This window comes from Dryobates pubescens, chromosome Z, assembly GCF_014839835.1.
Source record: "Dryobates pubescens isolate bDryPub1 chromosome Z, bDryPub1.pri, whole genome shotgun sequence".
NCBI lineage: Eukaryota > Metazoa > Chordata > Aves > Piciformes > Picidae > Dryobates > Dryobates pubescens.
Genome location: NC_071657.1, coordinates 57,325,677 through 57,350,802, shown reverse-complemented (window position 1 = coordinate 57,350,802; position 25,126 = coordinate 57,325,677). Strand labels below are relative to the sequence as shown.

General features: G+C 36.4%; 1 protein-coding gene across 1 annotated transcript in view; it reads right to left on the bottom strand.

Moving 5' to 3' along the window:
• FCHO2 (FCH and mu domain containing endocytic adaptor 2) overlaps nt 1-25,126 on the bottom strand; it is a 101,934-nt gene that overhangs the window by 17,351 nt on the left and 59,457 nt on the right. The window contains exons 11-19 of the mRNA XM_054179083.1: nt 22,936-22,960; nt 14,612-14,666; nt 10,803-10,981; nt 10,230-10,241; nt 9,755-9,779; nt 8,959-8,998; nt 8,249-8,343; nt 2,578-2,681; nt 772-901 (exon numbers count right to left, since the gene is read on the bottom strand). Coding sequence (XP_054035058.1) covers nt 772-901; nt 2,578-2,681; nt 8,249-8,343; nt 8,959-8,998; nt 9,755-9,779; nt 10,230-10,241; nt 10,803-10,981; nt 14,612-14,666; nt 22,936-22,960 — 665 coding nt within the window. The remainder of the gene's footprint in view (nt 1-771; nt 902-2,577; nt 2,682-8,248; nt 8,344-8,958; nt 8,999-9,754; nt 9,780-10,229; nt 10,242-10,802; nt 10,982-14,611; nt 14,667-22,935; nt 22,961-25,126) is intronic.

The window sequence follows — 25,126 nt, the reverse complement described above, 5'->3', positions numbered from 1 at the left end:
AGAAACAAGTTAAAATGTCTTTTTAAAAAAATGGAAACCCAACCAAACAAGAAACCCCACCACTACTAAGTTTCCTTTTAATTTATAGGACCAAGTAACAGAACTGAAGGACTTTGCTTCAAAAACATGAGAAAACCTTCTAAAACACACATGAACACTAATATGCTTTTCATCTTCATTTTTGTTTGTCTGTTTTGCTTTTACTAAACACCTCCACTTAGCTTATATACTTCACTAACTTAAGAAAAGGATGCATTAGTTTCACTTTTTGGAAACTGCAATTATAGGGTAACCAACAAAAAGAAAACAACTCAATTTTGTGAACACCTATGTTAATTCAAACTTTCCAAAATATTTCTGCATCTCTGTAATAACATCCTTATTGGTTGGACTTAGTGATCCCGAGGGTCTTTTCCAACCTGAATGTTTCTGCGGTTCTGTGATCTTCTGAACAGATACATGGTAACACCTTGTGCTTGACGAATGGATATACAAGCATACCAAAAAAGAATGCATGGAATATTAAATTTGAAAAATATTTCCCTATAGAACGTGCCATAATTAGATCTATGGTCTAATCTAATTAAATTCACTGTCCTGACTCTGAATGTCATTTATAAACAGGTATTGAAAAGGACGCTTGCAGTACCTAGACTTCAAGACTAGCATTGAAGACTCACATATAGAACAACTAACTCCAGCGAACGGTTTTCTAACAGATGGAATCTACTGGCAGAATTATGCTAAAATAAGTTTAACTGGTTAATTTACCAACTGTAGGTGTGTTTGCTGCACTGAGAGAAGCAGAAGAGGATATTGAGGAAATACTCTCTGCACGTGCCAAGGGAGCTGCAGGAGGTGGACTTGAGTTACAGGTCGATGGAGGGCTGAATGGTCTAGGCTGAACAAAAGAAATTACAGGAGTATTATACAAAGTGGTTTTCAAGAGAGAAAATAAAGACAATAAATATTAGAGTTCTTCATTTCATGCTCAAATCAGTTTCATAGTGTTGCTCAATAGATCTTCTTTAATGCTTTATCTATGTGTTTGATGTAAAACAGAAGCTCCACATTTCCCTCTGGAATCAATTCTATTATTCCATAGATTATAATTTTGTTGCCTCAGTAGTTAGGTCTAATACATTTGATTATGTAGTATCCTATCAATAATTGTGCTACAACACAGTAGCAGAATCTAAGCCTACAGCCCTACGTATGTGTACAGCAAATACGGATTTACAGAGCTACAGAAGAGCTACTGAAAAATGGGAAATGAGTCCCACGGAGGGCAACTAAAACAGTTGCAGGAGGTTGGCCTACAGATGTTCAAAAGTCTCTTCCATTCTAAATCCCTGATGGTTTTATGATTCACATAACTAATGATTATCTTGGGATTAAGCTATCCACAAGGTACTGGAACCCAGGAAGCACCTGTTTTGCTGGGTAACTGGTTGGGGTTTTGTTTCTTTTGCTTCTACTGCACTTGTTATTGGTTATGGGGCTTATATACATACTACGGGAATTGTAAAAGGAGTTGATACATAATGAACTGGCAGTCTTCCACTTGTATCCAGACAACAGCTGATTTCTCAAACAACAGCACAAAACGAGTCTCGCTGTGTGCAGAATTATACTTTATAGAACAACAGTTATCAGCTAAATTCTTTTTATTTATGAGGACAGGTTCTTTGGTCTAAGAGCAATTACTAGAGTTTTATATTGGAACAATAAAAGAATCCTGAACTGTATTTCAACCTTATTCTGACCTTAGAAACATGCAAAACATTTAAAAAATGTTTCAGTTTTGTCAAAGCATAAGCACAGAATTTTGTCCATAGCAAGAATATGGTGAAAATATCTTGCTGCTTTGGAAGACATTAAGAGGATCTTAACTATTTTTCAAAGTCAGTAAGTCAAATGAAACTCAAAGAATCATAATATTCACAGATGAGATTAAGCATGGCTTAGTCTGATATGCTGTTTGGATATTTGCATTCTTTGCCACATTCCTTATCGGCAGGTGCACCTGCACTGCAGGCAGTGAGCAGATGCAGGCAGCGTGCAACCTCTCCCTACCCAACGGGCCAGCCGATGTAATCTGCCAACTCCCATCTCTACCAACCAGCACCAAGGGCAGGGAGAAGTCACAGCAGGGCTACTTGTGTCAACACATGACCGATAAAGATCTACCTAATACCATTCATTCCCCAAAGCTTTAGTGATATTCCTAAATCAATGGAGCTTTGTTAATACCATTACTAATATTTCACATATTGAAAAATTCAATCTCATAGGCATCATATCCTTTAATTATTGATTATCGATTTGTTTGATTGAAAGCATCCAGCTAATGAAAAAAAAAGTACGCTTTGGATGCCTGTGGTTGTGTTAAGAATTGCATTGTTACAGTAATATAATTACTGTGAACAGCTTCCATTCCTATTTGGCTATGGTGGAAAGTTGTCCATGTGATTCCTTTAATATTGGCTGGAAAATAACTCCACTGTAACAGTGTAAATAAATGGCATATCTGAAATGATGTTATGATGAAGAACTAAAAAAGCAATCAATACATACTATTTCATTAATCCCACTAAGTTTCCCAGTAGACAGCTTTGGTCTTGAAGCAGGCCTTGGAGGGGGTACAATGGTGCCTACAGAAAGAGGAGTTGTGGGTCTTGCTGAAAGAAAGCAAATGTAAGAGAATAAATATTAGAAAAATCACAACTAATGTAAATATGTACTCACTTGCACAGAATAACTGACAGTTCCCTTTTGTAAAATAATCATAAATGCTTTTAAGAAAGGGTCATGTAATGCCCTGAAAAGTGACTCTAAAAATGGCATCATGGTTTTTCTCATTGCTTTCAGATGATTTTATGCCAACTATTCTTGAAGGTTGTATGTAATGAGATGGTTTTATGCAAATTTCCTTTTATGCATCAGCTATATGAATTCAGAACACAGTACAGTCTTTCATGTCTCACCACAAGCAGAAATTTCAGTGGAAATTTATATTTGGTCCTGTGGTTTTTTTATTCCTTCTTAGTGGGGGAGGGAAAGCTGGGCCTTCTCTCTCAACCCACCACACTGATAATAGCATAACTGTGTTTACAGCAGAAATTGGCCACTGAAATCCTATTGACTTCAGTAAGAACACACCAGTGTAAGACAGAAATTATTCCACTGAGTGTAAGAACACTCTAACTCACTACTCTCTTAGCTGAACTATCAGGAGTTAAAAGCAGTTGAAGAAAATACTGCCCTCCATATCCTTCTAACCCTAACTACTAACAGATGGTGGCAACAGTACAAAGATGCCACTTTTATAAAGTCACTTTTCTGAATAGAACAAATAGAACTATATTTCAAAATAAATGTTAGATGCCATCCAATGAGTACGCCAGATCTAAAATTAAATTGAAAATAAGACTGAAATCCTAATATATAGCTACATTGTTGCAGCACATCCTATTATCTTCCTCAAATTATTTTGGATGGTGCTTTTTTACTTAAAGCTGTTAGTTATTTTAAAATGTAACTTCTAAGTATGGTGTTTTCTCAGGCATTCAGTATAACTCTGCTGTCATTTAAGCACAGGAGTGTCATCACTGACTTGGGAAAGAAAAGAAACGAGGCTAACAGTGAAGACATCCACCTTCAGAGCTGCAAACCCAAATGTCCCCAGATAAATTAAAATACTAGTCATTCCTTTAAAATTCTTACTATGCCCCAACACAACAGTGTGTGCCAAACACCACATAGCCTACTGAAGTACCATGGTACTCATGGATCATGGCATGCTTGCCAAATGCAGTCGTCATTTACTCTCTCACTATGTTGTGTTACCATCACATCATCTACACTTCAAAATACTAAGTGTTAAAAAGGAAAAGTTTAAAATCCAATTTATTTAACTTGATTTAATATGAAAATATCTATACAGAATCATTTAGGAATGGAATTGTTTTTACAAAACCAATCACTTAATCTTTGAGATCTCACTCCCGTCAGACATTCCACAAAACTACATTCCTGTTTCTAGAAAAGGAAAGTACTGCAGAGTTAAGATAAATCAATGCCTTTAATGAAGTAATTTGAATTTTTCCTCTTATTTCAAGCCAAGTATTTACTTCATTGTCCTGTTTTTCAAAGAAGCTGGTGCTAACAAGCAGTTTAGTATACTGAAGTAAGAAGATGAGTTAATTTTAACATCAAGTGTGTGGTAATAATAAAAAGAAAAATGAGTCCAAAGCTTGCTTTTTGGAGTCAGTTATTAGCAAAGAGCAGTACACAATGCATGCTTGCCATACCCTTATTTGTATGAGCACAAGAAGACACTGAACTATAGTCCAGTGGTGCTGAAGATGATGCAGAAGAAATTTCAGCAGCAGTGCCAGTTTCTTCAATGAATAATTGTTCATAGCATACAGTATTATTGAAAAGGTCACTTGGATCCTCAGAAACACAGCTATTGGAAGAACTCTCAAGCAAAGCAGAAGAGGCAAGGCAGGCATTTTCAGTTTTAAAATGCAATCTTTTGGGCTCCTTCTTGTCTCTGCTTGTGTGTCTAACTGTAAGACGTTCCTCAGCAAAGGAAATCCACTGACTCTGAGACTGTGAAACACTGGATAAAGTACTGGTACTCCCTGATGGTGCTGCTGTAACACCAGATTTGGACAAAGTGATAATGGTAAAGTCCGGTGAGGATGGGCTTGTAGACCCAGAATCTGTCTGGTGTCCAAGCAAAGACTGAGATACTCTACAACCAGGCAAATCAGTAGTAGATGAGGAGGAGCTCCTACTGTGCTCTTTTAGGGTAGCTGAAGAAAAAGGCAAGAATTCAAAGTAGGACCAACATTGAAAATATAAAAACATCAGTATGCAAAAAAGTAATTCAATAATGATTGCTTCAGGATTACTAGCCAGCATGATAAATACCTGCTCTACTAGGCTAAAAATACCACACTTAAGAAATAAAGTAAAAAAGCCAAACCACCAGCCACACATTGCATCTTCTTCGCTCATAATGCCAAACAAGTAATTCTCCATTTTTTGAGTAAGCCCAAAAGTAATTTACTGTGTTGCTCTCCACTTGAGGCCTTATTTCTCACAACTTTCCTTATTCCTCTGATTTCCTCCCTCTCACCTTTGTCTTTTCTTTCTTGTGCCCTAATAAATTTTTATTTCCACTCCACAGCTTTCTGCTTTTAATCTTTTTCAAAGTTATTTAATCAAAGCTTTCCTATCCCATTTCTTCCAAACCTTTTTAACCTCTTAACCTGAACATTTGTAATAGAAATGCCCAACATAAATGGCTGTCTGGTGAATGAATGAAGAGAATGTTGTCGTGAGATTTTGTTTAACATCCTTCTATCTGTATTAACCCGTGCGTAGTCCCTAAGTGTACGAATGATGCACCATCCCCCCCAGTTTATTTTCTCTCTCATCCTATAGTCTTCAGGCTGCTGGTAAACAGGAGTTTTCCATGAGTATTCCCTGCTCTTGGCTGTTGCCTGTTGCAGTAGATGACAACGGAAGCAGAAAATGCAAGGTTAGTCAGTTCTTGACATCTTGCAGGTTGGCAAAGCTAGGAGCAATAGCAGAGTGGCATAAGGAATCAAAAAAGAAAGCAGTATGTTTAAAAGTGTACATCAAAAGCTCTCTCTGCAGTGATCCTTATCCCCTAAGCCCATATGAACAGAGTTTTAACACATCTTTCTCTTTCTTACAGATACTTTAAATGTCATGCAAAGGCTTGAAAATCCTACTATAAACACTACTCAAAAAAACTGGCATGGAAATGCTGAAAAACATTTAAAAAATACGTATGGGCGAAAATGAGGAAGATAAATAAAAAGAAGTATTTTTACAATATTTATATCTGACTAAAATATGTGTGTTGTGTTTGTTCAAGATAACAAAGTTAGCTTAAACTTCTAATAAAGCACGATTATTCACAGATGACCAAAGTTTACTTCAGTGATGCATAAACTGATGTCTGCTCAAATACCATGGTAGTTTAAGCGTTCAATGATTAACATGGAGTTATGAAACAATATCCAAAGAAAACCTGTAACAGTAAAAAGCAAAAAGTAATCTGTGGGACATGCTACACCATGATATGCAGATATGCTGGATAAAAAACAGCTAATTTATGCAATTTATGTTTTGGATTGAGGTTTTAAAAAACTTCAAGCATTAGCTTACCTGTATTAAACTTCAAGCTGAAGATAAAACACTGATTTCAAGGAAAACACAACCAGATCAAAGCTGTTTTTTTTTTTTAATTAGGTTAGTGAACACTAGAACTTGATTTAAACAACATGACTGACATTGATCCAGTATTTTTCCCACCATTTGTATTAGTGAGTTGTTATACTTTAGACCACTCACTTTCTATTTAACTCCATGGATCATTTCACAAGTCTAAATATCCTAGTTAACTCCTGGAACAATCCCTGAAATAATTCAGCAGACAAAGTTTGCCAAAGCACAGACATTTTTTACCTAAAAATGACCTAATCCCCATAGGACACTATACTCCACCACCATCAACAAAATGTAGGGCTCTCTTTTGGATGCAAGTGATCAGGTAGATGATGCCTCTCCCCATCCTGCGCCAGATATGGCTACAGAGAGTATTATGGATCCAAGTTATCTGTCACTACTAATCTGCCAGAGACTATTTTTCTCTATACAGTCCCTCCTGGCTGTTGAACTTGGTACATTTCCTAACCTGCTTGGACTTCCCATTGGGATGTAGCCATAAACAGACACAGTAACAGCCACCAGGATAACAGATTAGGTATCCTCTTCCTTCCTCCACAGATTCCAACACCAGACCAAAGGTAGCAACAGATTATTTTCAGATAGGGCCACTTCTTTTCAGCATATTCAAGGAATGGTAATTTGTAGTGAATGAGCAAGTTCCATTTAAAATCAAATGGGTTACACAGCTATGCTGGTTGCTGCTAAAAGGATATTAATACACCAAGAAGAACTGACACCAGCTGTGCAGAATTCCCCTATTAATACATGTACTCACTGTTCTTCAACCTGTATGCTTAAGCACAGCGGCAGCCACCTATGAAATCCATGATTGTGAACAAATGAGATCTATTACAATTTTTGGAGCATGAATACATAGCTCAAAGAAACTCTGAACAGTTTCTTTCTCAGGTGTGTGGAAGGAAAAGAGTCACTGCATTAAGACAGCAGGTTCTGGAAAACAGATACTCAGTGGGCAGAATGAAAAGAACTAAGGAAACAGCATATCTGCACTGCTAGTAAATAGTAGATCCTGCTTTATGTTCTCTGAAATAAACAACATAAATAATTTAAGTAAATACTTTTTAGTAAGCAAGTCCTAATAAAGCCATATTTGGTTTTGTTTTGCTCTTTTAATTTTTTCTGAAAAAGTTTCTCAACATCTTCTGCTCTCAGAATCTTCAACACACATACCCACTTAGGCCATTTTGCCTCCTCCTCCTTTACTGTCCTTCAACTAAACAATCAATATTGACTATTTTTTCCCCAGAGATGAGGCTTCAAAAAAGCCTGCCATACCAGTGTCCTGCTCACACTAGTATCCTTCTCGAATTCTGTGCCTCAACATTTCCATGCAATATCTGCCTTTCCCTTCCTATACTCCTGGGACCACCCTTTTCCTCCTAATATCCCTGCTCTCAGGTGGTGCCAGAAACTCCCCCTTAATTCTAGTCTCAGTACTGCCCTTTTCATCCATCTCCTGATGGATTATGCCTCCACTTCTCCTAACAGAATCATGGTTTCCTACAGGTAACAAGCTCCTCACAGAAAAGCTTTATGGTGCCTCTGTACTGCATAGCTAACTGGATCAACCCACCCCTGTTAACAGTGCAACATCGCTTGTCTCAGGTACTGTGACAACCTCCATACATACTTTCCCAGCCCTATCAGCTGAAAAAATAATCACTAGAAGGTGCTGTTTTCTTCTTTGCAAGTGAAAGAAGGTGATAAAAAAAGAGGCAGAAGCAATATAAAATTTTCCTAAGATAGTTACTGTTCCCTCTTCACCCTTGCTCCCTCTCTTGAAAGCCTGATACACTTGCAGCTTCAGTTGCTTATTATTTTCATGACTATACTGCTTGACTCAGCTCTTTCATTTCAACAGTCAAGACATGTCCCCTTGCAAGAAATAAAAAAAGGAACAACAGAACACATTGAAGTATATAGAGAAAGTATTTTCTACTATTAAGTAATTTACCTGAGGAAGAAGAAGATGTCAAAGAAGCAGAAGAGGAATATTCAAGAGAACTGCTGAAGAGTGGATCCCATGCCAGGAGGTCACTGTTCCCCTTTCTGTATCAAAAGTTATAAATCAAAGTATAAATGAAAAGTGCACAAAACTTGAAACATTCTTCATTATTAGTTAGCCTTTGCATCTAAAAACCAAAAGTACTTATGAGCTGCAGGTCAAGAAAATTATTTGTATATAAGGAGACTATCTGAACTGACAGACTGGTGCAAGTTTGGGTGTGGACCTATTTCACAGTGTTAGATAAAAGCCTAATTTTCAAAGATACATATATCTTTGAATCATTTTATTTCAGTATGTAAAAGCAACATCTACAAAACTGTCCAACACTGGGACTTGTAATCTCAAACACTATCGCAGAGCACTATAGGAAAAAAAATAAGCCTCTCCTATTTAAAACATGATATTTTAATAGAAATCAGTATTTTGTAATCATGTAATTATAAATGAGACAGATCACAATGGAACAAGTGCATCAGAGGGGGAAAACAAATAAACACATCTCCATTGTTACATAATTACTCTAACTCTTATGATGCAATAGATGTCCAACTTAAAATAGCACTCAGCTAGAATTTCCAATGACTTTGAGTAGTATCTCAAAATGAGACCAAATTCCTGCAAAACTGTAACTGATAGAATTTAAAATTTGCACTTACTCATTAGCTGGAGCAGAAAGCTTTGATTTTAACTCTTCACCTAAGCAAAAGACACAATATTATCAACATTATGACATTCTAAAATAAAACTATCAGTGTCACTGTAAAAGGACAGTAAACAACAGTTGGAATGTGAAACTAATTATGAATTACACAAATGAAAAAGAGAAAATACATTATTTCTGATAATACAATTCAGATACTCCTGAAATAGTTTCTAATAGGAGAGGACTAGACAGAGCAATGTATTTTGAGAGCAAGCATTGTTCACTGGAAATTTCTTCCTTAGATTATGCTGCTTAAATCAATAGTATTCTTCAGCAAATCTGGCTTGGGTTTCCCACTGGAAAGAAACTATAGGATAGAGACCAATGCTCTGCCCACTATCTCTATGGCCACATTTTGTGTGTTTGACTATAAAACCAAGAAAGTGTGCTTTGCTGAATTTTGGATCACACTAAACTTGAGTGGGCAGAAGGATTTTAAAAACTTGCACAGGAGTCTTCTCCACTGGGACTCCCTCTTTGGCTCTTGGAGGTAGCTCCTCATCACTGCTATACATAGCCTCATCTGCTTCCCAAAAACCAGGGTAACAGCTGAGTATGTATGTGTGTGTATACATATATATATATGAGAAGAGATGTCTAGAACTTACAAGTGTTTTTTTTCTATTTAAAATACACATACTCAAGAAACTTATTTCTTCAACAATTAAAAAGGAACAACCAATTGTCAACCTATGTCAAAAACCTAACATAAATAGACTAAAGTGAAAGATTTACAGATTTACACTTACTTGATGAATTTGGATTCATTAGTGCCTGAAACAGGGGGGGAGGGAAAGAAAAAAAAAAGAGGAAGAAAATAAACACAGAAATAAATTGGTTTACCAATGGTCAAAAAGCCCCATTTAATAGTGACAGGACTCACATTTGCACTCAACTTTCTAAAAGACAGTTTGCTCTTAATGCCAGGCAAAGCATTCTGAGCTTACAGAAGATCAGAACATGAGCCAGGACACAGTAGCTAGTGCACACCCTCCACAACAGTTAGAAAAGGCAGGAACAAACACTGTAGAGCTGACAAAGGGTGCAGTTATTACTAAATTCCTTCACAGGCTGAGCCAGTAAAATCAAACAGCTTATATATCACATGATACATATATATATAAACCAAAAATATTCCTAAGGTCTTTATAGTAACTCCCCTCACATTCTACACTTATTTGGTTTTCATCTAAAGATGTGAATAAAAAGCCATTCTGTACTTACAGGACTGTGTCTCTGCTTTCAAAATGTGGGGAAAAAACAGAGAAAAAACATTATTAATTTACTATGTTATGCACAGTGTTTTTATTAAAATCAGAGCAATTCTTATTCTGATCCGAATACTGTACTTGCATACTCTGATACCATTTATAGGTAGTATCGCCGTACAAATGATCACTTGATGGCTTGACAGAATACATCAGTGAAGATGCACTGCAAATGTTACATGTATCCACATTATGTGTTTTAAAAGTTTGTATATTATGAAATACCAATTAGTAAATTACATTAAAAGCTACACTTAGCTAACTCCACAGTGTATTCAGATGTGCTGTGGTGGCAATTGCAGAAAGAAAAGGAATGAGCGCTTCCAAGACTCAGAGTTAAAACCTGAGGAGCAATACTTGAAGTTACACTGCAATATTGTGTACCAGAGGTGACCTAGTGTACAGGGCAGAAAAAAAAATTATCATTGAATTTAACATTACAGTAAATTCTGAACAACACTAAATAAAAAAAATCTTTGTCACTTTTTCTCTTCTATGCATTAAAAAGATAAGAAACAAAGTAACTTACCGATACAGGTGGGGAAAGAGTGATGTTTCCTATAGATACTTTTAATTCATCCAAGGAAGGCATAGTATATTGAGAGAGATTATTTGGCTGGACAGGTTTTATTTCTACATGGAATCTCCTGGGTTCATCATCTTCAGAGTCGGAATCACTGGATGAATAGAAATGGTTCTCTTTGGTATGTTTTTCTCAGTTAAGGTGGAAATACTTCATCTGCTCAATCCATTTCGTAATTACACTCTACAAAACGCCCTGTGAATAACACAGGTAAAACAAAGACGCCTAACCTCGTTGGGAGCCTACACAGACACTTTGTGCATGTCCGCTGTCCAAAATTCACAACTGAGCTAAAATTCAGTTTTTATATTCTGTTCATTTTCATAACTGCATTATTTTCTGAAAGGCACTTTATATAACATAACTGAACAACTGCAGTATCTGCCATAACTGAATAACTGTATATTTGAAACCATCAGAATAAATGAAGGATTCTAGACTGGCCAACATTTCTGCATGTTATGCTCATGATTTCTAAGACAGCCTCTAACATGTGAAGAAAGCACTCACCTTTTTAATTAGCAGTGGAAAAAAAAAAAAGGAATCACAGCAAAAACTCGTCTCTCAAAATAAGCAAAATATACAAATTAATTTAGCCGTGGTTCTTTATATAAACGGGGTGACAATAGCTCTGAAAGGCCTATGCCAAGTTTTAAAAGATACACTTTTCTTGACAAGAACGAATTTGAATATTTTACTCTACTTAAACACAGAAATCTCACACCACCTATGAGGAGCATACATATTGTGTACCTCACTTCTGTTATTTTCACTTGGAAGTGTCAGCCATTTGAGTTAAATCTCTTCAAAATATGCCTTGGCAAAGATTAAAATTTGAACCCTAAAGAAACTCCAAATTAATTTCAACACAAAGAATCCCTGAATTGTGAGGAAAAAGTAAAATGCTTTCACCTTGCATCCTAACTGTCCCCTACAATGGACCACATCTCAAAAAGAAAGTTCGAAAGACAAGTTGTTTTTAATCAGAAGATCTTGTCTTCAAAGTTATCATTAAGTTTCAATATTCATTTCCTACGAAGCAAGCAGCTCTTGCAAAGTGCTTTTCCAACACTTAAGATGGGACTTCAGACTGACTGCCACTATGGTAAAATGATGTCATCCAACAAAGTCAAGAGTTACACAGAATGTTAGGGGCTGAAAGAGACCTTGAGAGATCATCTAGTCCAACCCCACTTTCAGAGCAGGATCACCTCTATCAGATCACACAGGAGTGCAACCAGGTGGATTTTGAGTATCTCCAGAGAAGGAAACTCCACAATCCACCTTGGCAGCCTGTTCCAGTGTTCCATCACCTTCACAGTGAAAATTTTTTTCCTCATGTTTACATGGAACTTCCTATGTTCCCACCAACAGATTAAAGAACCACGTTTGGAGGCTAAAGAGAGGAAAAGAGGAAGAGAACTGATGACTTCCTGAATCTGGACAAGGTTTTCACAAGCTTAAGTACCACCTGGCTAAGAGGATTACAAATCATTGAGCTTTTTTCACTATTTTTGTAGCCTTTTATGTTGTTTCATAACAAAAAGGATAATGTAAAAGAGGATGTCCAGATGAATCATTTACAAAGCATGAATGTTGTTCACTCCTCTCTCCCTTCCATAAATACATGCAAAGCATGCAATAACAGCCCTCTAACTTTTTCACTTTTACATCAATTCTGTAATCAGGAGGTAAGAGGAACTGCTTTTGTTAGCACAAGAAAATTCAGTGAGGCCAATAGAGGCATATTCTGCAAAGAAAAACAGCGAAGCTAGGATAATAACCTGTCCAGTTTCAGGTGCTGTTAACTGCTTGAAATTTTTCATAATTGCAAAGTGTGAAAATGCTTTTACCTGCAGCATCCAGAGAATTCTTGCTAACATATTAGGCTTGCTCTGACCTACAGCATATACTCACAGAGCTTCCCTCTATTTCTGATGAGGTGGGAAAAAAGAGGACAATTTTTCTTTTCTTTCAAAGGAAGAGCAGAGAAAAAAAAAATAACAAACCTTCATAAAAAAAGAGAACTTATAACAAAAATCTATTATACAAAGTATTATTTAGAAGATAAAAATTAGAAGCACCAGTTAGAAAAATGGCATGTGGTTGTAATGACTTGATGAAGTAACAAATTTTATTTTTAGACTGCTGAAGCTCAGTCTTTTTAAAGGTGTCATAACAAAGTAGAAGGGTGCAGGTAGAGAACAGATAGCAACCTTTTTTGCTTTAAAAGAGTTTACAAACTGTACCAATTACCTGAGAGTTTGTCAAGAAGAAAGAACAGAACACAACACAACAGAACAAACTAGGTTGGAAGAGACCTTAAAGATCATCACGTCCAACCCATCATCCAACACCACCTAATCAACTAAACCATGAAACCAAGCACCCCATCAAGTCTCCTCCTGAACACCTCCAATGATGGCAACTCCACCATCTCCCCGGGCAGCCCATTCCAATGGGCAATCACTCTCTCTATGAAGAATTTCTTCTGAACATCCAGTCTAAACCTCTCCTGGTGCAGCTTGAGACTGTGTCCTCTTGTTCTAGTGCTGGTTGCCTGGGAGAAGAGACCAGCCCCAACCTGTCTACAACCTTCCTTCAGGTGGTTGTAGAGAGCAATAAGGTCTCCCCTGAGCCTCCTCTTCTCCAGGCTAAGCAACCCCAGCACCCTCAGCCTCTCCTCATAGGGCCTGTGTTCCAAACCTCTCACCAACTTTGTTGCCCTTCTCTGGACATGTTCCAGCAACTCAACATCCTTCCTAAACTGAGGGGCCCAGAACTGGACACAGGACTCGAGGTGCGGCCTAACCGGTGCAGCGTACAGGGGCAGAATGACCTCCCTGCTCCTGCTGGCCACACTGTTCCTGATGCAGGCCAGGATGCCATTGGCCCTCTTGGCCACCCGGGCACACTGCAGACTCATGTTCATCCTACCATCGACCAGCACCCCCAGGTCCCTCTCTGCCTGGCTGCTCTCCAGCCACTCTGACCCCAGCCTGTAGCACTGCATGGGGTTGTTGTGGCCAATGTGTAGAGCCTGGCACTTGGATGTGTTAAATCTCATGCCGCAGGATTCTGCCTATCTGTCCAGCCTGTCGAGGTCCCTCTGCAAAGCCCTTCTACCCTCTAGCAGACCAACTCCTGCCCCCAGCTTGGTGTCATCTGCAAATTTACTAATGATGATGGACTCAATGCCCTCATCCAGATCATCAATGAAGATATTAAAGAGCATGGGGCTCAGCACTGATCCTTGGGGGACACCACTACTGACTGGCTGCCAGCTGGACGTGGCACCATTCACCACCACTCTCTGGGCTTGGCCCTCCAGCCAGTTCCTAACCCAACGCAGTGTGCTCCTGGCCAAGTTGTCAGCTTGTGGCTTGGCCAGGAGTTTGCTGTGGGGGACGGTGTCAAAGGCCTTGCTGAAGATATGCATGATCACCTTAAAGCTTTTGTTCAGACTTTTCTTATTTTGTTTTGTTGTTTTGCTTGGTTTTTTTTAAATCTCAGGGAAAACACATCCTCTTAATGTTTCCAAGGCACCTGATGTCTTTAGCATTTGCACACACACAAATATCCAATATATTCAAAACTCTGCACATTTTACAAAAGCTATGAACATAACACAAGGTTTCAATATAAGCATGAATACCATTTTTCTTCCTTTGCTTAGCACCTTAATCAGTATTTCCTCTCTCCAAAGCCCTGTAATAATATTAAATAGCATGCTACAATAATAGTGAAAAGGATATCTTGTGTTGCTTCTGGTTTAATGCTGTATCCTTCATCATCCACACCAGGCATGTTCTAAAAACAATAAAAATTAGGATAATGTCAAATAACTAAAACCCATGTTTTTCTTACATCAGACCAAATTCTATATTATTGAAAATTTTTATTATCACAGTTCATGAAAGTCACTGCTATTCACCACTAATTATTACATTCACCTCAGTTATGATCTGTAATTCAAAGTAGCATGACAAGATACCTTAGGAACAAAACAAAATAACCTCCAAATTTCCTGTGAAAATTGTCAAGTTTGAATGCATCTGCTTTTAATGGTTAGAAACCAAAGGAAGTTTTTATCTTTACTAGTGGGTGTTAAATAAGCTCACAGTTCTCTTGGCCCCAAATACTTTGCTAATTTCAACCTCTTACTCTCTCAAGCTAAGTCACTGGAGGCTCTGACAGTGCATGAGCAGAACCTTACCTATGCACCAGTCAGTACTTTCACGTGAGTTAAATCTTTCCAGGTTACACAAGTTGCAACTACTTCTCCCTCGCTGAAAAGACAGCAAGACTGCATTGTTGCTTTAGCAAAGAATATTCACATTAGTTACAAAGCATGGTTAAATACAAGTGCTTAAAATTCCTTTACACACCTCCAGCACCAGCCTGGATGTTCAAAGCTAATAAGCATATGGCAATTAAATAGAAATTGAAGAGAATTATGTTGAAATAATTTATTAGGACACTCAGCTAAGAGCCTGGTCTCATAAAAAAGCTTTGGGATAGAGGGAAACAAGTCTCTAATAAGCAAAATTTCAAAAATCTGCAAAACCTCACATTTGGGTATACTGAAGAGAAACTTGGATATACAGATACTTTTCCCATTCAGAAGAGCCCATTCACAACTTTGCAGGCACAGAGAGTCAACATGAACTGCTCAGATGCTTCAGTATGTTTATTACCTACAACCACAACCCAAGCACCTTCAAAATGTAGTGATTTCACCACTTACATAGTTCTCATAAAACTGACAAGATTCATATAAAGAAGTGATTTATTGTGTCAATCAGTTTATTCTACCAGAAAGTAGGTACCAAAAGGCAGTTTGACTAATAAAGATACACATTGTCCAAAACAGACCTTGCTGGTTTAAGTCATGAGACACAAAAAAAGGATTTGTACTGAAGACTATCAAGTGGACTAGCAAACCACTACTTGACTTAATCCAAAATTTGAAGCCAAATTTAAGAATATATCTATTTTGAACAGTTTTTTTGAGAGGATGATAAATATAAAAAAGTAGTTGTCCCTCCATTCTTTCTATAGATATCATAAATTGGGTGTCTGATATTTTACTAGTAAAGATTCTCTTTTAATTAAACTGAATTATTTTAAACTTAGATCAAACTCTCTGCTAAAAAGAGTGCGAAAGACAATTCTACATAGGAGAAGTAATACTGAACCAAATTAAACTGTGCATCAAACTAAGGCCAAAGAGTAGGCTTTAAACTTGAACCTTAAAATACAGAAGCAATTTCTTGAAATACTTGTAATATCTGAAACCTAGTGCTGTTTGATTATTAAAAACAAAAAGAAGAGAGAAAGAGAGAGAGAACTCAACAACAACAAAAACAGTACTAAGAGTAGGATCACACAGTCCACTACCTTAGCTCTATTTGCTCAAAGCAGAGTTTTTAGCTATGCTTGACCTCAGGCTGACCTTGTTTATATACCAAAAAATACTAATGACACTTGACATCAAAGTAAACAGAACAAAAACATATAGCTAGGTAGGTACATTTTCCTACAGCACTGCAACTTCTGAAATTTTAGTTCTTATACTAGGTACTTTTCAACTGATCAGGATCATTCATGGTTAAGATGAACTGAATACCAGCAAAAATCCTAATTATACAACATATATAATATAGTTTTTAATAATTTTAATAAAATACAGCTTTTCTTCCAGCTTGGCCACATATAAGTAAAGGATATTATTACTGGGCACACATAGCATACACAACACAGTTGGCAAATCTGACTATTTTGATATCTAATTATAAATTGGCTTACAGAAGTTATTTTCATTGCATTAATTTTAATTTACTAAGTAATCTCTAGGATAAAGTAAACCCTTAGAATGCACTAGAATCTTATAAGTTTTAAAAGTGTTAAATTTCTTTCTTAGTATTTATCTGTTATTTCTGATCTTAATTGAAAAACCAGAACCATGGGAAAAAAAATAAAATTATCATCTACCACACCTTAAGTACTGGGCCCAGTTCTGGGCCCCTCAGTTTAGGAAAGATGCTGACTTGCTGGAACATGTCCAGAGAAGGGCAACAAGGCTGGTGAGAGGTTAGGAGCACAAGCCCTATGAGGAGAGGCTGAGGGAGCTGGGATTGTTTAGCCTGGAGAAGAGGAGGCTCAGGGGAGACCTTATTGCTCTCTACAGCTACCTGAAGGGGGGTTGTAGCCAGGAGGGGGTTGGTCTCTTCTCCCAGGCAACTAGCACCAGAACAAGAGGACACAGTCTCAAGCTGTGCCAGGGGAGGTTTAGGCTTGGGGTGAGGAGAAAATTCTTCACAGAGAGAGTTGATAGCTGTGGGACTGGGCTGCCCAGGGAGGTGGTGGAGTCACCATCCCTGGAGGTGTTCAAGAGGGGACTGGTCGTGGCACTTGGTGCCATGGTTTAGTGGTCATGAAGTCGTGGGTGACAGGTTGGACTTGACGATCTCTGAGGTCTCTTCCAACCTTAATGATTCTATGATTCTATTCCACAGCAATGTCATTTTACCATGTAGCCTGTATTCATAACTTTAGACAATAAAACAAATCTAATTCATACATAACAGAGAGATGCTTTATAGCTTAAGTTCTGAACATGGAACTGAAAAATTCCTTGCTTCTTTTTAATCAGGCCCAACTTACAACTTTCTTCTAACATTGTGCAGAAAACATACTTGCTTTTTTAATTTTCTAAAATTAAAATATAAGTAAACTAAAACACCTGACCCTACACAGGGTATACACAGTCAGAAATGATGCATTTTGTGTCTCCTACTTTAATGATTCAAATATTGAATTTGTATGTTTTCAGAAAAAAGATGAGATACTCAATGTACTTTGGTATTGACCAGACAAATTATGGCACATTCAAGCACAATGGTACCTCGAAATTTTACTTACAAGTTAAGTAGTAATTTCAAAATATTGTTTTCAATGTTTTGGAACAGTTGAAAAAGTGAACAGTTTTGCTTTCTGAAACAGACTACTATTTACTAATTTACATTTTGTATAAGTGGCAGAGGACACAGCACTTAGAGAAATTCACAAATCTGATGTTATTTAAGTAATTTACCTGACTAACTCTTAGTCCCTTCTCCACACTCCTGCAGTTAGAGAACTTCATGTTATGTGGGTAACACTGAATCTTTTTACTACTAGGACACATAATACAGAGAAGAGCTGATTTCTCTACTGTTCAAACTGTTATGAATATACTGGTGATTCTGTGATTTGTGTTAAAGGTAGAGAATTCAGAGTGCACTGGGACTGAGGGTCAGGAGCTTGCAGGAGCCTGTTTTGAGGACAAAGTGGGAGCTGCATATTTTACAGACTTAAACAGAGACAGTGTGTTTGGCTAATTGGAGACACCAAGGCTGAGGAGAAGAACTGAGAATTTGTTTTCTTTAGGTAAGAAGCCTGGACAACTGAGCATGTGTGCAAGTGGATACTTTGACCCTTACCACACAGAGTGCACAGAAGCAGGGATCTGCCCACCTATTCTAAGACTCATTATCATATGCCTGCCTTCTATTTAGCATAAGTTTGTTTATGTAGATGATGTAACTATATAAGATGAAGAAAGCTATTGTAAAGCTGCTGTGGAGGTGGAGTTTTGTCCCCTCTCAAGCCCAGCGTGCTGCTTTGCTTGCCTTTTATTACCTTTTTAAGATCATTCAGTGTCAATAAAACTGTTACCAAAAACTTTTACCTGGAGTCGTCTATAACAAAACACACAGTCTTCATGAACACATATGTAGTTTTTAACTTGAACACAAAGGAAGGATACCTTTGCAAACTTTGGGTTTCTATAAGAAGTAGTTGTTAATATGATGGGGATGAAAGTCTGGTTTAACCCCCTAGCCAAACATGTTATTTGCAGTCTTTGCACTATAAAACGCCCTCCATATGGATGTGAGTTGAACTCTGTTCAAGTAACTGGAAAGACTTGACTTCCTTGGAAGTTTTCACATTCTCAGACACTCTGTTAAGCAATTAGAGATACAGACATAAAACCCAGAGCTTTCCTTGTGTTTGCAGATGTCACACAATACATTACTAATTAAGGTATTATATGTTTTTAAATATACATTTAAAATTTAGTGCTTACTAAAGTCTTTGCTTTAGGTCCTTGCAGAGTGAGTAATTTTTTAAAAAATAAAACACAAAGACAAAATAAATAACAAAGTGAAAATGCTTATAAAAAGAGCACAAGGACTAAGAATTCTATTACCGAAAGTTATTTTTGCGTTTTGGTGAATATTGTCTCAGCTTTGTTGTCCTGTTGTATCTATTATTCAAAAGCAATTGAAGAAACCACACTACTACCTTGTCATTAGTTCCCCTGGGCTATGTACAAAGGACACGAGAGCAACATTTGGACCATACTGCAGTCTAGCTATTTCACTATGCCCTTCCTCAGCAATATTAGCACTGCTTTCAGATTGGTCATTGATCAAGAAAGAAAAAGCCTTCACGAAACTTCAGCCTGACTTCTATTTTCCCTTCTCCTAGGATATGCACAGTGGTTATGAGAATACCTGACCAAGACTTGATATGCTTCAAGATACAATGCAGCTGAACAGCTCAATTTTTCTGCCAGATAAACCTTCTACATTTTACTGAACTGGACTAACTTCCTGTTACCCTAACGGGTCTGCAGAAAACTCAAAGTCAGCAGCTGAAGCTTATAGCCTGGATCAAGATTTTTTACATATTTGAGACATAAATCTGACTCAAGTATAACCTGAGGTTAAGACACAGAATTTAGGTATTATCCTCTGTTTAGGGTGCCTATTAATCCAAAAGGCATGGAAGAAAAGAGTCAGCTAGCAGTTTCTTCCATTGCCAGAAAGAAATAAAGTAGTATTTAAAATGCCCCTGATTTGTACTGTGTCAAAAACATTTGAATTTCACTAAACATAATCATGTTCCACTAATTAGAGTTTGATTATTCCAAATACAGTCAGTCCTCAGGAATAAAAATGGTGTATAATTCTATACAATTGTAATTACGCTACACTAATATGTAAAGAGGTTAATGAAAATGCCTTGATATATTTGTTTGCATTCCAGTTTGCAATGAAAAAAACGTTTCAGCATTATGTTCTGTGCATCTGTGGCTCCCTTCTTAATTACTTTTGAACTTATTGGACAACTTCAAATGGATCTGACAGACAGAACAGAGGACTCAAAGATAATTACATTACTACAGTCTTCATGAAAGTAGGCAGCCAAGTAGAAGGAGGAGATCTGCAAGTATCCCAACCAAGAGAAGTGTTACAATCCAAATTCAGATTTTACTGGATACAAACAAAACTTCTTAAGCAGTTCCTCAAAACTTTCTATTAGGGCTTGTGTCTTCTTATAGCACAGCAAACCCATGGGAAACACAGCAATTAGATATGTCTTTAGAAAGAACTTTCTAGGTAATAAACACACACAAAGCCAGAACTTCAGCTGTTATTTCTTTCTAGCATACACACAGCTAACCACCTACTTTTTTAATTATCAAGGGTTAGTTTAGTGGAAGTTACATGTGTAGACTGATGTAGCACTTTTAAATCCTATGACATACTGTCATCTATATTTAAACAGAGACTGCTTATTGAAGTGGTCAACTCTTTCAACAAATACCAGTTCTCAGCTGCCTTCCTACTCATGAGCACATAAACCAGACTTACAGCAGTTACAAAAAAAACTATTGCTAGGAAGTAATTTATTCAAATGCATCACATTTTCCAATATATATAATCTGGCAGTTACAAAAATGATGTGCACAAGAGGATGACCTGCTCTACATAAAACTACAGAACTTCTATTATGGTACAAAAGATATCTTGTAGGACGGTTCTGTTTTCTGGAAAACACAGGCACAAACTGCATGATACAATTATTTGGACTAGTCAGAAAGCCCTAATGGTATTAGCCTTATGTTCAAAGATACGCAGAATCACGTGGACATGGCAGATAAAAGTACTGAAGTCAATTCTTACTGGTATCTTATATTCTAAGATGTCAGTATATTTACCTCAGTGCTTATAGTTATATATAATTATAGAGCAGTCTTAAATTCCTGTTACACAATTAAAACGTATATTTACCTCAGTGCTTATAGTTATATATAACTATAGAGCAGTCTTAAATTCCTGTTACACAATTAAAACTCTTGACAAATAAATAAAAGCCATCTTTCAAAGTAACACATGTTGAGTATAAAAGCTCGACAGATTTTTTGTGAGGGACCGAATATGAACAAACCCATAATTGAAACACCTTAAATAAGATGAATTTTCCAAAGGCTGGTTTGCAGTATTTGCTAGCAATCAAACACAAACTATAACTGGCTTCAGGTTTATTTTTCCCTGCAATAATACTTTTCCAAGATCAATTTCTTGAAATGTGTGAATTATTGCAAAGATACAAACAAAACAATGTAGATGTCTGTAACTAATTAGATCCATTCTGGAAACTTTATAATAGAAAGGAAACCTTTAAAAATATTTTCATTTTTCTTGCTTTTTCTTTAACACTATGTTCCAGAAGAGAACACCAACCATAAAATGTTACAACAGTCCAAAGTGCTTGTTTATAAGAGGTGCAATGAATCTCATCTATATATTATACTAAATTTTTCATGAAAATGGCAGTAATGGCTTCTTCTATTAAAGAATTTACCATTCAGAATAATACAGTTGCTTGTAAAAAGCAAAAAAAAAAAAACAAACAGACCAAATTTTAAATTCCAAATGCAGTCAAAATACTGGGAATAAGAGAATGGAACCAAGTATCCATTTGTTTGTTAGACACTATGAAAGTTAGGTCTTTTTAAAAAAAAATCAAATATAAACTACATGCAGACAGAACAATTAACTTAGATGATTATAAGGTATGCCTCATGCAGAGAGAAAGAATGACAGACACATTTATGGTTGAATATTTTTGAAATGAATAATAATAAGAAAGAGGTAGAATAAAATAAACAGAAGAAAAACACTGCAAACTAAACCCAGATGTGGTTCACACTGATGACTAAGCTGTCAGAAGATATTTCCATGAACAGCATGATAATTATAGGGAAAATTCTAAAGTTACTTCAAGTGCACCCAAGAAAACAAATTTGTCTCCGAATCAGGCTGATTTTGTGTAAGACATAACCATCTCAATGTGTTTTTACACATGCTGCTCAGCTATGTGACAGAACTTACCTTTCCCTTATTTAAGAATGATTCTACTAGATTTTTTAAAACAAGTTTCTCAAGAGAAGTTTCAATATCTGGTACTAAAACCTCCATGCACTAATTGCAAGAAAATAAAATCCACAAAAGAATTTAACTTGGAATCTTAAATTGCCTAACATAATTGGTATCTCAATAAATGAAAGCTGAAAGAGTTTACAGAAAGTCGCTTAAAGTACTCTGCAAATTATTCCCTCCTATAGCTATATGGAGATGCAATGCCTCTTACATACAATTCAAGAAATCATACATGTCTAAATAAAAAGTCTCAAATAAGGAAATAAAAAAGCATTAGCATACCAATTTAAATTGCAACTGTTACTTATTTGAATTTAATAAAATTGTAATATGTATCAGAGATCTAACTGACAGGAATGAAAACCAGCCATAAATAAAATGCAGAGAGATACTGCATGTAAAGTCATATTTTAAAAAGTATGTTCCTATGCTCTATTGTCAGTGATAAAGCAAACCCTGTTGTTACCAGAAGGTTTCTTCTAAGTTGGGTCAGCAATAAACTAAACCTTATTCTTACAATTTAAACTAACTTGAAAAATAAACTAGCAAACATTTCAGTAGAAGCACACTGTCTAAACCCAAAAATGTTAAGGATACATGAATATATTACTAAAAAATAATTGTATGTACTGGTAGAGAATATGTATGGAGCAAATATAACATTTCAGCTATGTTACCAAAATACTAAATCATCTATCAGATCAATAATGTATTGCAGGGTTTGTATGCAAGTTAGATTTGATCTGACTGTAGTGCTTGACAATACTACCATATGCACTTGTTTTGGAAATAAGTGTACTTACAACTGAGTCTGCATCTGGACACTCCCTATTAAAAAACAAATCAACAAAACATACAATTATAAAATGCACAAATTATTTTATTCATACAGTTCTGGTACTTTAATATTTTCAATTAATTAGAAACACTGCATTTGACCCCTTTGCCTCTCAGACTCTGGGAAAATTGTCACTTTACATGATCCACATTCAGAGAAATGAGATTTAAGTAAAAGCTCAAAGTTTACATTCAGAACACTGCAGAACAAACACTCAAAAGAAATGCTGAAAAAAGCAAGCACTCATCATAGTGAAGGAGCTCTCCCAAAATAACAAGAAAACAACACAGCACAAAACAAAAACACACAAAATCATAAGTCCCCAAATATGAAACCAAAAATCCCAACAAAATAATCAAGGGAGCTCAGGGGGCCCATGCTGTATTCTGGATGAAAAGACTTTAAAAGTCAGATCTCTCTGGTTGATGTACACAGTAAGCAGAAGTCATCAATCTTAATGAAATAATTCACATGCAATTGCAAAATGTTTTGGACAATAACCAGTCCCCAAAGAAATTAACGCTATAGGGGAATTCAGCGTGCCCCTCTTTTGGAATTTCAATCTTAATGTTTGTCAGGCATAGTTAAGCACCAGAAGACGTCAGGAAAAAAAAAAAAACCAAACACAACAGACTACCCTCCTTATAAGAACTTATTTTTTTTTAAAAAGGGAAAATAAAACAAAGAAAAATAAAACACCAAAAAAGGAGTGATTGCAAGCACATTATTCACAAGTGTTGTATGTTTCCATTATAACTTTGATTTAAGTAGCAGTGAATGACACTGATTCTCTCTGATATCTGCAAGAAGCAGAAGCAATTACATTTACAGAATGTGGGAATATCTGAACAACATACAAATCCTCTCTAATTTCCATCCTGATAAATAAAGCAGTAAGTGCCAGTGTAACCAAACAACAGTGTTTTAATATAATCAAAGCTAGCATCCTAAACATGTACAGGGAAGGGGAGAAAAAAAAAAAAAGGAAAACCCTTCCAATCTTACTGCCCTCCGAAGTCTAAACATTAAAACTACTTTGCCTTTAAAAGCAGGTATGAAAACTTGCTAACATGGAAGTTTTAATATGAAATTCAGTAGAGCCTGTTAAGGAATCGACAGTGAGAGGAAGGATCTCACCTCTTCTGAAATGCCTCACACAAAAGAAAACGTAACAAGTTTCTAATTGACATCTTGCCTCCCTCTGCTGGCTAAACTGAATTCACAACAATATAAAAAGATGTTTTAGAAGCTTTTTTTACAGCTTGAAGAGATCTTGATCTCAAAAGGTGCAACAAACAGAATTCAGCACGTTTTAAAAAGGTCCTGTACTCAAGACAGTGTGAAGTCCGTGAAAGTTAAGAAATATGAAAGATGTGAGGCAAACTACAGTTAAAGTAATTCAGTCCACAATGAAGATTATAAAATAATCAGTGAGCTAATATATCTGAAAAAGAAACTGCAGATCTAACAGCATTCAGAGATGCACCAACAGTACCTCCCAGGATACATTCTCAAGATAAAAAGGAAAACTTAACAGTTTGTAAATGCCGTTTAACTGGAAAAAGAGGACACTGGGGTTTAGATCACATGATTTTGCCATCACTAGATGCATGATTTTTCTTCTATGAAAGAAGAACTCAGGGTCTACTATAAGGTAACATTTCAAATGGGCCTTCTGTAAGGAAATAAGGATTGTAAATAAAAACTGAACTGATAAAATCATGCAAAGCAATATTTAGAGAAGAAGTTAAACCCTTAACTAACCTGAACAGCAATACATAGCAACAGACAGTGTGTATGGTATCTCCCTGTGTAAAAGCATTACTCAACACAGCATTCAGTTTCAGTGTCAACATTTTAAAAACTGTATTGGTAAGCTGAAAAGCTTATGTACCATGAGAATTTTTCTAGATGTGGAAAGCCTTCTCTATACCAACTAAACAAGCTTACAGCCTAGTTTAACAGGAGACTTATAAAGTACTTGACCTCTGTGCAAAGAAGTTTCTGACAATATGGAGTTTTATCATGTAGAGCCTACAACAGGTTCATAACCTGAAAATGAAATCGGACAAAATTCAGACTAGCGATACAATTTTTTTTCCAAGAGATCATAAATAAGTAATAGAATATTCCACTTAAGCAGATCATGAATTCTT